This window comes from Ctenocephalides felis, unplaced genomic scaffold (assembly GCF_003426905.1).
Source record: "Ctenocephalides felis isolate EL2017-DRISC unplaced genomic scaffold, ASM342690v1 CF-g0.4_SCAFFOLD_00845, whole genome shotgun sequence".
In the NCBI taxonomy this organism is placed as follows: domain Eukaryota; kingdom Metazoa; phylum Arthropoda; class Insecta; order Siphonaptera; family Pulicidae; genus Ctenocephalides; species Ctenocephalides felis.
In genome coordinates, this window is record NW_020536999.1 from 94,762,252 (window position 1) to 94,774,503 (window position 12,252).

At 30.5% G+C, this 12,252-nt stretch overlaps 2 protein-coding genes across 2 annotated transcripts in view; one reads left to right on the plus strand and one right to left on the minus strand.

Moving 5' to 3' along the window:
• Positions 1 to 8,957, plus strand: part of LOC113363125 (polycomb group protein Pc-like) — an 11,916-nt gene extending 2,959 nt beyond the window's left edge. Inside the window, 6 exon segments of the mRNA XM_026605608.1 lie at positions 5,904 to 5,975; positions 7,119 to 7,392; positions 7,471 to 7,634; positions 7,637 to 7,880; positions 8,023 to 8,358; positions 8,932 to 8,957. Coding sequence (XP_026461393.1) covers positions 5,904 to 5,975; positions 7,119 to 7,392; positions 7,471 to 7,634; positions 7,637 to 7,880; positions 8,023 to 8,339 — 1,071 coding nt within the window. The 3' untranslated portion in view covers positions 8,340 to 8,358; positions 8,932 to 8,957.
• The window catches only part of LOC113363123 (ras-related protein Rab-37-like), a 249,991-nt gene that overhangs the window by 106,510 nt on the left and 131,229 nt on the right, over positions 1 to 12,252 (minus strand). The window lies entirely within an intron of this gene.

Genomic DNA, 12,252 nt, shown 5'->3' on the forward strand with positions numbered 1-12,252 from the left:
ATGTGACATAGCCATTTTAGTTTCTAGTTACTTTTGGAGGTGCTTTTGCATCTTGTGCTTATGCTGTCAGTTTCCTGTAATTTCTATTCGCAGTTTATTGATGTTTTTGCTATGTGTAATTTTCGATGTTGGGGATAATGAAGTCGATTTTGGAAAATATGATATTACACTTTTGATAAGAAATAGTTGTACCTAATGGTTTCTAGTTCACTTTTTATTTCTAGAACTTCTGCTATCTTTCTTTAAAGAAATAGACTTTAAAGAAATAGAATATTCTTGTAAAATAAGAAGTAAAATAGTCTTTGAATTTTTTTATAATGTATAGTGCACTTTTAACTTTTCGAACTTTTTCAAGGCTTTCCTGAAACCTTTCCAACTCCTTGTGCTTCTACAGTTTCCTGTACTTTAGTTTCACAATCAAGAAGTCTATCATCTACATTCGGTTCAGTTCTTTTTCACCTTCCATGGTACTCTTACCAGTTTTCGATCAGTTTTCGATCCATTTCTTAACAGATTTTAGAGTCCATGTCTCTGATCCCTGCAGATCTAGGAATTCAATATTGAAGCTTTTTGCTGTTTGAGCAACGTTTTTGGCAGTACATTTTTTTCTTCAAAATTTGCAATAGTATATAAGAGTGTACCAAGAATTTGAGTTATAGTTCAAGGATTACTTCTGGAAATTCTTCAGTGCTTTTGTGTCTTGTGCTTTTGCTGTCACTTTTCTGTGTTTTCTCTTCACAGCCAAGAGGTTCACCATTTTCATTCGGGTAAGCCTTCTTTTTCATCGTCCATGGTATTCTTTTACTAGTTTTCGATCACTATTTGAATCAGTTTCTTCAGATTTCTTCAGAGTCAGAGTCATTTTTATCCATGTCTCTGATCCCTATACGTCAAATATTAGGACTTTCTACTGTTTGAACAACTTTTTCATCTGTACAGTCTTTTTCCTTGTGTCAATCAGAAGTTTGCTCCTCAAAATATTCTATTCCTTAGTAGATCTCTCTATTTTTTTTTCAAATCTTCGCATCTAATAAGTTCACCATCTTCATTCGGTACCTCCATGGTTACTCTTTTACCAGTGTTCGATCAGTATTAAATCCAAAGTTCTCTTCAGTAAGTAGTCATTTTTCTATAAAGGAGTTTCTTCGAGTCCATGTGTCTGATCCTTGCAGAGCTTTAAGTGATTTTTACTGTTTGAGCAACGTTTTCTTCAGTAGTCCAATATATTCTATGGAGTCAGTAGATCTCTCTATTTTTTTCAAATTGATCAGTAGAGACCTATTTCTATCATCCAATTCGATATTTAATTTGCTTCTTTCTAGGCATTTTTTTCATTTTGTGTAGGAGTTGAGTTTATTCGTCAGTAGAGTCCCTTTTTGTATTAGAGCTTTATATTTACGTGGCTCCTCAATAGAGCATCTACTGCTTTCGAAGTATTTTTAGAGCTCAATATCGAAGATACTCCTCAGTAGATTACCTTATTCATCTTCTACTGCTTTTGAACTTTAGTACCATTTGCGATACTGATTTGCTCACTTCATTTTCATATTTTTTAACATCCCGAACCTTCATCGACGTTTTCTCAAAAACGCCTGAACCAATTTCAAAAATTTAAAAGTCATTTGATGTATCTCGATCAGGATTATCGTTGCTCAGTTTTGTGCGACGATCGGCCAAGCCGTTTCTTTGTCATTTGGAAAAAAGTGTTAAACTTTTCTTCCACATTTAAGCTCATACTACGGAATCGATTTTAAAAAAATCAAGAACTGTTCGAAATATAATAATTGAGAATGATACTTATTAGTTTTAGGTGAAAATCTACCGAGCCGTTTTCTTCTAATTAACTGTTGAAATAAAAATTTAAGCCGATTTTTATGGAACTTTTTTTGGCGATATATATCATGGTCTTATAGAATTTACTGTAATATTACGGCCTTACGACAAGTAGTTTAATTATAAAAATTCATCAAAGTTTGAGACAATGAGTAGTTTTTTTGACGTTTGTTAAAATTAAAATTAGACGATTTGGTATAACGATAAAGTTCTTGGTCTTAATGAACATACTAAACCATTAACGTCCTACGAAAACTGGTTCAATTATGAAAATTATTGATTTTTGAAAAATTTGCTTTTAGAGAATACTCCGAGTTAACGTGCTCGTTCTTTTTCAATTGTGTGTAATAAATCCACTCGGGATACTTCTAATCACTCATAAATTAATTTATTTTTTATAGGTTTTAACTCGATTATTTACACATATCGGGAAGTTCATGTAACTTGCCTCAAGGCAAAATACCAATACCAACTAGTTTTTTTCTTACATCGACTTTCAATTTTAATCAGTGTTACCCCACTATCTCGTACACACGGTACAAACGCGATTAGTTTGTGCATTGCGCACACACCGACTTCAAGGACACCAAAACATTTAAATAAAACGAACTGAATATTTCTCTCTATCGTAATTCGAATATAAATATAAATAAATATTTATTATACTTATATAAATTTCGTAGAATTTTATTATCGTAAATATATGATTAATAGTATTTTTGTTTTAATGTTGCCGGTTGACGTTTCGGATTGGTTTTACAAGGTTGGTATTGCAAAGGGACGTGCGGTGGCGACACTGTTTATTTTTTGGCGCCAACTGTTGAATGACAGATTATAAACTAGTGGTCATGGCATTGTGCCTTAAGGCAAATTGCTGGAACTTCCCGCGTTGTAATGAAATATTCGAAAAATTATTGAATGAAAGCATTCAATTATATTATTATAATTCAATTATATTATTATTAATATATTATTATAAATACTGTAACTTTTATTATTGGAATTTGTAGACAAAATAAAAATGCTTATAAATTGGACGATGACATTTAAATATGTTTGCCTGAAAAGTATTTCTAAGAATTGCATGAACTGAATGGCAAAGTTAAAATTATTTATTCGATTCGAATTATTTTTTATATTAAAAAAAGAGAATTAACAAAAAAAATTTTTTTTTGTTTTTTTTTTTTGAAAAACAATCTTGTCGTCCAAAAAAGCAACATTTTTGAATCATTTAAATCGGATTTTTCGTTTCTTTAAAAACTCGGTTTCTATCTTTGCTCTGTATCTCCGACCTGTCTTTATGAAAAACTAATCATTACGTCTCTCCATCAGTAGGAATCGAATGTTCTTTGAATTATTCAAGAAATCGTGAACGAAAAATTTTATCACATTCATACACGAAATATAACACAAATACACAGACACACATATCCATTTTTTCTATTGTATTTCAAAATGTTCAGAAACCTTCGAAACGTGAAGATGTGCAAACATTTTCGATTGCGATTTTTTATTTACAATAACTTACCCTACGGAAAGTTAAAAATATACACTGAAATTAAATGCATTATATTATAAGTACTACAATCACTATATTATAAGTAGATGCGAATTAGCTAATACAAAATTAGCTAAAAAACACGATCTTTCGCATAAACCACACATAAAATACAAATATTATATAAATAATATAATTTTCGAAATAATTTGATTAATACATATATTTTATATACTTTCAGTAATAATTTTTGTAAATTACTGAAGTACTATATAAAAAAACTTCTACATTAAATGACGAATATTTTATAAGAACTTTAAATAATAAAAACGCAAAAAAATTCTGATAGCCATTTATCATATTCTTTTTAGTATTGTAGTACTGATTGGTCGCAATAAGGGCTTTATTTTCACAATGTTACAACTATCATTCAAAAAAAAGTTTCTTGGATTTGTTGAAACTACAATGTTTCATTATATCATTACTTTATATTTATACATATAACTATAAAATAAATATTTTCGCATTCAGAATTTCTGAAGAATCGTTTCGGGCGCTTCGCGCACTGCTTTGCGTCCGAACGAACTCTATGCAATTGCAGGGTACTATTAGCGTTATGCGCGGGTGTACTGGCTCCGGTTTTTTCAATTTTCCAGTGTGTTCCACCAAATTGATTTGAACAATATTTGCAGTACTCAAAGAAAAAACAATGGGCTTTCGAATAACGCTAATTAGAAAGTGGTCCAAATAAATGCACTACCCGAAATAATCAGTTGAAAAATTATTTTGTCTTTTTCAGCTAATAGTAAACGATTTTTTGGAATCGATTGTTCTACATAATGTGGTCTGAGTCAATGTGAGTAGAATCACGTAAAAATTTTTTCGATATCTTTTATGGTTACGCGAAAAAGTGAGTTTGAAAGAAGGGGCCACTTTGGCATATTTTCAATGATATCTCGGCCATAAGATGAGGTACAAAGTTGAAAATTGGTATATCTGTTTTTACCATTTAGACCTATAAAATGGCGTATAAATTATTTAAATACCAGGGTGGGGCCGATTCTGTATGGCAATGCGCCCATAGCCTTTGTACTCTATTAAATTATTTTAATTAACTGTCTTTAAAATTATAAATACGATAAAACCCCGTTAAGACGATTTTTCTGGACTAAAAACGCCTCTTAAGCGGGAATGTGTATATATTATATAGGTACAATATGTTTCAAAGTGCAGGAACCGGCGTAAAATAGCGTTTCATACGGAAAATTTTGATAGGAATAATCGTCTTAACGGGGTTCTACTGTATACATGTAATATATCATAATTTAAAAGCTTTTCAAATAAAAAACAGTCTTGTCTTAGACAAACTTGTAATTTAGTAAGTTATTTAAAACTGTCTTTAATATTATATATATACATATTAAAACCCCGTTAAGACGATTTTGCCGGACTAAAAACGCGTCTTAAGCAAAAATGTGTATAATGCCAGGTTGGGTCAATATGTTTCAAAGTGCAGGGATCCGCGTAAAGAGGCGTTTTATGCGAGAAATCGTGCTAATAATAATCGTCTTAACGGGGTTTGACTGGATATATATGTAAAATATTTATTATATATTTTAATCCATAAGTTTTTAAAAATGAACGATTATTTCTCACACGATTTATCGCATAAAACGCTACTTTACCTTCCTGCACTTTGAAACACATTGTTTCCATATGAATTCATACAATTTCCCGCCTAAGACGCGTTTTAGGTACAGCAAAATCGTCTTAACGGGGTTCTATTAAATATATAGGTAATATATTTATTTATATATTACAATTGAAATTATAAAATAGTTTTAAAGTTTTAAAAATGCACTTGAAAGTCCCACAGCGTGTGAAAGTCGTTGTTAGTGATATAAATACCCGCATAATTTATATATATATATATATATATATATATATATATTTATACATGTATGTATGTATTTATTTTCTATTTTTTATTCCAGACCTTCAACTAGGAGCAACCCTATTTTATTAAAATTAAAACCAAGGGGTCCTGAAAACCCTTCCAGACATCAACAACTAGGACACAACATTGTCAGTTCGTCAAAAACCACAAAAATTGTAAAGTAACTACAATAAAAATAATATTATTAATTAATATTAATTGTTGTAAAGTTAGTTACAATTATTTATTAAATAATAAAAAGTAGTGGTGGCGCATAGTTGAGATAAGAACCAAGAATTTGAGATAAGAATCAAACTGTGGTGGCACCTGCTGAGTTAAAAAAAAAATAAAAAATAAATAAAACAAAAGAGTAATAATAAACAAATTATTTACATCATTTTATTGTTATAAATAATAATAAATATTAAATTACGTCCTAATGATGTAATTTGACTAAAACAATTTCTATCCAAAACTAAATGTATGTTCTCAGTTATTATAACTAATAGTTTTATCTAGACATTTACCCAAGTTATGACTTAAACAAAAGATTGTGCTTTTACAAAAGTGTTTGTGAAAGTGTTTAAAAAATGTGATTTTTTTGTCGAATCAATTTTTGAATTTGTTTAAAAAAATAAAATGGAAATTGGAGCTGCTGGTGACCGCGTTTATGCGGCTGAGAAGATTTTGAAGAAACGAACTAGAAGGGTAAGTTTGTAAAATATACATTTATATATCGATATTAGTATTATAAGTATTGTGTCCGAAGACAGATCCATGATATGCGAGAATCAAGGATTTTTCTCCCCCTTCTTTGATTATTATTATCATATTCACATTTCCTTTCAGTTCATTCAATCATCTACATTCTCCTTCTCCCTAGTTTTTTAATATTTTCTAGCTGGAAACGACCCGAGGCGTAGGTAGGGCCGCGGAAGACCGGTGGGTCTGGGCTAATAAATGTGCTAATAATTATCATCAATTTCGCCAGAACCGCAATGACCCATCTTTTAAAATTGACATTTGATTGATGGTAGTAATTGAATCGTTGCAATGTTGCAAAAGTATATATAATACTAATCCTTCCATACTTTCTAATTCACGTGCAGCAGACACTGTTCTTACAATATGTGTCCGATCGAGTTTCCTTTTCGTTCGATGATTGTGCTTAGTACGAATCATTTCTTCTCCGACTCTACTTCTTCATTTGTGATCTTATTTGTCCATTTAGGGACCGATTCTGCCGCATAGCAGACTAATGTTATGGCAAGACTATGTTATAAAGAACTTTCCATACTAAATATTGACAAAAGCCATGTGTTTGCCTTGTATTCAGGCGTTTTTCTCAGGTTGTCTGATAGAAAGCATAACCTACAAACCTCACAAATGTCAAAAAACTGATGTTATATAACCGGGTCTTTCTGACCAGCTTCATAACATACAAGTGGCGTTGCAGTTTATGTATAAAACGCCTGAATGCACAGCAAACACATGACATTTAGACAGTATTCAGTATGATTCAGTAGCATAATGTATGGAAGTTGGAACGTAACATGGTCTTGCCATAACATTTGTCTGTTATGCGGCAGAATCGGTCCCTTAGTCTTCTACATTCGTCTCTTGCACCGCATTTTAAAACTATCCATATAGTTTTTGAGAGCCTATCGTACAGTCCATGTCTCTAATCCGTACAGAGCTATGCTCCAGAAAACAACACTTTATTGGCTTCTTCCGCAAGTCAGTTTACTCGTCAGTGGCATCCTCCTCCTCGTGAATGCCGCGATCTTTCATCTCTTCTCAGATGTATCAATATATTACCATTGAATCTCCTAATCAATTACCTTCCCCCAGGGTAAAGCAGAGTATTTGGTCAAATGGCAAGGCTGGGGCCAGAAGCATTCCACATGGGAACCAGAGGAGAACATCCTGGACAACCGTCTTATCCACATGTACCACGAGCAGACGCAGAGTCTGAAAGATGGAGCTGGTAGTGGCAAAGAGTCCTCCACAACCAGCACTCCTTCTGGAGCCAAGGATGGTGCGTCTGGTGCAGGAGGTTTGGTGAAAGAAGGAGCTAAACGTGGTCCTAAGAGGAAAGAGAATCGGGATAAGGAACATAGTAAAGGTAAAATGATCAACAACATTGTCCTTTACTCAGTATACTCCTAAACGACCTGTCTAAACTAATCAATTACCCTTTCAGTTCACAACCACCAGCGCCATGAGTTGAACCCCGACCCGCCAAAGTCCTTATCTACCCCTGACGATGACCTGGGCAACGACTCCGACTCCAGCGAGGATCGTCCAATCCTTCAGGCAGTCTCCGATCATCATCATCAGGCCAAGAAACGAAAAGTGGAAGTCCTTCCAAGGAATCAGGAAAGATTGGAATCACGATCACCACCAGTAGTGCTAATAACAATGTTTCTAGTAATGATAAGAGTTCGTCCAAACATGGTGCAGGAGAGTTTGGTAGTAAAAGTGTTAGTGATGTTAGTGATGTTAATAAGAACAAAAGTGGGAGCGGAGATGCTGTTGCACCAGCGACGCCTAGTTTGTATAATGGAAAGAAGATTGGACAGGAGGCTGATGTGCCACCAGTTGATAGCAACGGTAAGGGTAAATGATAGAAAGACCAACTTTTTTGGTCTTTATGCAACTTTATGTATCAAATATTTAAAATAGCAAAAAATTTCATAAAGATTTGTGCCAATAACGTCTAGTTTAATCAATAATCAACTATCCTTTCCCTTAGGTACCACAAAGAAAATCCTAACCCCCTCAATGAACCTGAACCTCAACAACAACAATAACAATAATAACAACAACCTCGATGACGGTATTTTAAAACCGACCAACCAGAATCAACAGGTTCTGAGTTGTGGAGCGAAGTTGAACCGATTCGGCCCTGGCAGGCCCTTGACTCCTGCAGAATTCTGGTTGACGAGGACTCCTGTTGCTGACCAAGTTTTCATCACAGACGTGACGGTCAACATGGGAGGACAGCAGTCCACCGTCACGATCAGGGAGTGCAAGACGGAAATCGGATTTTTTAGAGATAGGAAGATGTAAGATAAAGGATAGTCAGGAGGTAAAATATTGTGATGGGAAAATTCGAATAAATTGATTCGAATCACTGCGAAATCGATTTTTTTTTTTTTAATAGGATATTACTTGATATGAATCAATTTAAGGCATTCAAAAAATACTTGTCGCGATTCGAATCCCACTTTTCTTGATTCAATCAGATTTAACTTGATTCAAATCAGTTTTTACTTCACTTTAATTCAGACTCGATTCAAATCATATTTGACGCGATTCGAATCAGACTTTTATTGATTCAAATCGAACTTTTCTTGATTCAAATGGAACTTTTCTCGATTCAAAAGTTTTTGCTTGATTCAAATAAAATATTGCACTTTTTTCAAACTAGAATTCGAATCAACCAATTTCTGATTCGAATCGAAATGTATCGAATCGTTCGAGTCACCCAATTTCCGATTCGAATCAAGAGATTTTCTTTACCGTTTGCACTCGTGTATTAGAGTGAGAGCTGAGCGCGAAATCGTTCGCAAAACACTAATATTTTTGATAAATACATTGATTCGAATCAGATTTTTAGTAATGCGAATTAATTCTGAATATCTTTTTTATTTTTCACTAGTGAAAGCCATTGGTATTGTAGGTGGAACAGATTTTTTTTTATTTATCGTAAGTGAAAGAAAACCATTGATTTTTGAAGGTGGAACGAATTTTTGAGAAGATTTTTGAAAAGCTGTTTGAGAACCAATTTTTGAATATTACGATATTACGACTGTAAATATGTATAATGTATAATATAGCAAATATACATTCTTGTTTTGCTAGAAGAGTTCTAGAAATTTTTCGCACACGACTTTACTTTGATTTTTTAAAATTTATGTTACCTATTAAATTTCTTTTTCATGTATGTATCCATTTTTTTCCGAAAGAAAGAAATATATGTATCTGATTATTCATTTATACTCGTTTCGACACAAGATTTGTGCCATCATCCAACTAAAATATAATTATAATGAATGAACACAATAACAACAAAATAAATAGAGAAGTATATCAAAAGATAAAAATTCAATAAAGTCAAAATTATAGCGAATTTTTTGCTTTTAAATAAATAAATTCATGTATGACTGGATGAATAAGTAACTTTTAAAAAACAAAATCGACTGTCCAAAGACTGCCCAAAAAAAGAAATTTTTTTAAAGACGTTAATTAATTTTTTTAAACTAAATTTGAAGAAGAGTTAGGTTCATTAATACCAGCCAGATTTCAATAAAATAAATGAAACAAGATTTTGCAAATCTTTTAAGGTCAACTTTTTTTTTCTTTATTGTTATTATTTTCTTTATCAAAATAATAGTACGTTTTGTATTAAAAATTTGTTTAAAATTAAACATACGTTCAGAAAACATAGTTTTGAATTGTTTTGGATTTTTAGAATTATAAATATGTTGATTCTTTTTAAAATATTTTTTCCAAGATCTTTTTTTTCCAATACAGTCATTGCAATCCACTTTGTAAACTGAGTAGTAGGTCATTCTATTTGTAGAAGTTTTTTATTTTAACCCTTTCCACTCGCGAATTCTGAAATCATCATTTTGCCGCCGGAGCCGCCGGCTTTTAAACGCATACAGTCCTAAATTTTCACTTCCGTTTCAAATGTTCCTATTTAATTTTTTTTAAAATATACTTTATGGTTGAACAACAGAATTAAGAGCATTTTCAAAATTACAAGAGAAAGAATCGGCTCACATACACACTCACATCGATACAAATGTACACATATACATCCATACATACATACACACACACAAACTTTTTTCAATTTTGGTCTCATTCATTAAAAATAATATCAATAAAACATTTTAACATTTCAAAGGTCAATTGTTTTTTTCTTTATCTAGAATGACAGTATGTTTTGTATTAAAAATGTAACATATGTTCAGAAAACATAGTTTTGAATTGTTTTGGATTTTTAGAACTATAAATATTTTGATTTTTTTTTTAAATATATTGAGAAGTATTTCCAATACAATCGTTGCAATCCACTTTATAAACTGAGAAGGTAATTCTGTTTGTATAAGTTTATTATTTCAAATCCTTACAAAATGTATTTTAAACACATGGAGTCCTAAATTTCCACCTTCTTACCACAAATGCCTATTTCATTATTTTTTTTATATTTTTTTGGATTAAACAACAGATCTAAGAGCACTGTCAAAATAAGAAAGAAAAAATTGGCTCACACATACATTCATACATACATACACAAATACATATCCATAGATACACAGTCACATCCATACACATACATACACATCGATACATACATACATTAAAAATAATACCAATAAAACATTTCACCAATTATTTTAGTAACTTTTCATATTACTTTAAATAAAAAATAATAATTTTGTTGTTATTGTATTCAATATTTTATATGGATGACACACATTTAGTGTCAAAACGTATAAATAAATGTGTATACTTATTTATATTAATCAAAATCGACGCAGTAAGGGTTGTCCACTGTTAAGATCTTCTTTTATTTAGATTTTGAACCATTTTTTTTTATTTTACTTATTTATAATTGGTAATTAAAAAATACATTCAGCCCTAAATTTTCACCTTCCTACTGTAAACCACTATTTAGTAATAGTCATTTATATATATATATATATATATATATATATATATATACAATTTTACTGTAAATACATTATTTATATAATTTCAACTATTATTTATTTATTTCTACTCGAATTATTACAAGAAAGTAGCTGTTAAGAATTTATTTTAAACTTAGTCGGATACACAGAGTATGACACTTGTACATAATTATTATTATATATAATTTAAGAGACCAATTATACTTGTATATATAAAATATTTAAATATTAATATATTTATAAGAATCTCATAGAACATTTAATATTATCACGATACACTTTTCATCAAGTACTACATTCATATGGGTACCCTGTACAGTGTATCGATAATATTTAAAATTGAAAAAGAAAGTTGTAGACTAGTAAATAAATAAAAATATATTTTTGCATTCTCTTCGTGTATATGTGTGTGCTTTTGCTTGTAAATATTAAATATTAAGCTTTAAATAGTCAAAAAGGTAACTAGAAGGTCATCAACAAAAATTTACAATAGAACAAATATAATTTTAAATTGTTACCTTTTTTTTTAAATATAAAGATGCACAAAATTTACTGGTAAGAAAATTGTAAGCTTCGAAACGCATTCCTTGTAAATTAACAAAATGTTCCATAAATTTACTTTTATATATATATATATATATATATATATATTAATACTCAATTATTTTTGTTTCTACAATTAGTTTGTTAAGTTATTATTATTTATAAAATGTTATAACAACAACAAATTGCTCTATACGTAAGAATAATTATAATATATATAAATATATATTGAATATGAAACCAAAGTATTTAGTTAATAAAAATGTAATTATAAACATTTAAGTGTTTTATTTAATTAATTTATTTATATTATTTAATTAATAGTATTTTTACAGAGACTGTAATAATAATAATTGAATAATTGTGTTTGCAATATTCGATAAAATTTAAGAATGTAGGATAGAACTTGTTTTTTATTAGGGTGGTTTTTAATATGGATGCTTTCGAATTTTTTTGCTCCCAGGGGCGCAAGTTTTTCCAAATTGATGAAAGAAAATTCTCTGAAAGTTTTAGATCTTAATAATAACTTTGAGATAGTCCGCACTCCAATCAAAGTTTCTTATGGAAATAACATGGGTAAAATTCCATTTGTTCTTTAGAATTTTATAACTTACCGACAAGTGAATCAAAATTTTGAGAATAACATTGTATTTGCTTATTTTGATCATTAATAAATAAATTACAAAAAAATTTTGATATTTATTATAAAATAAGTATTTACTTAGGAAGAAGAA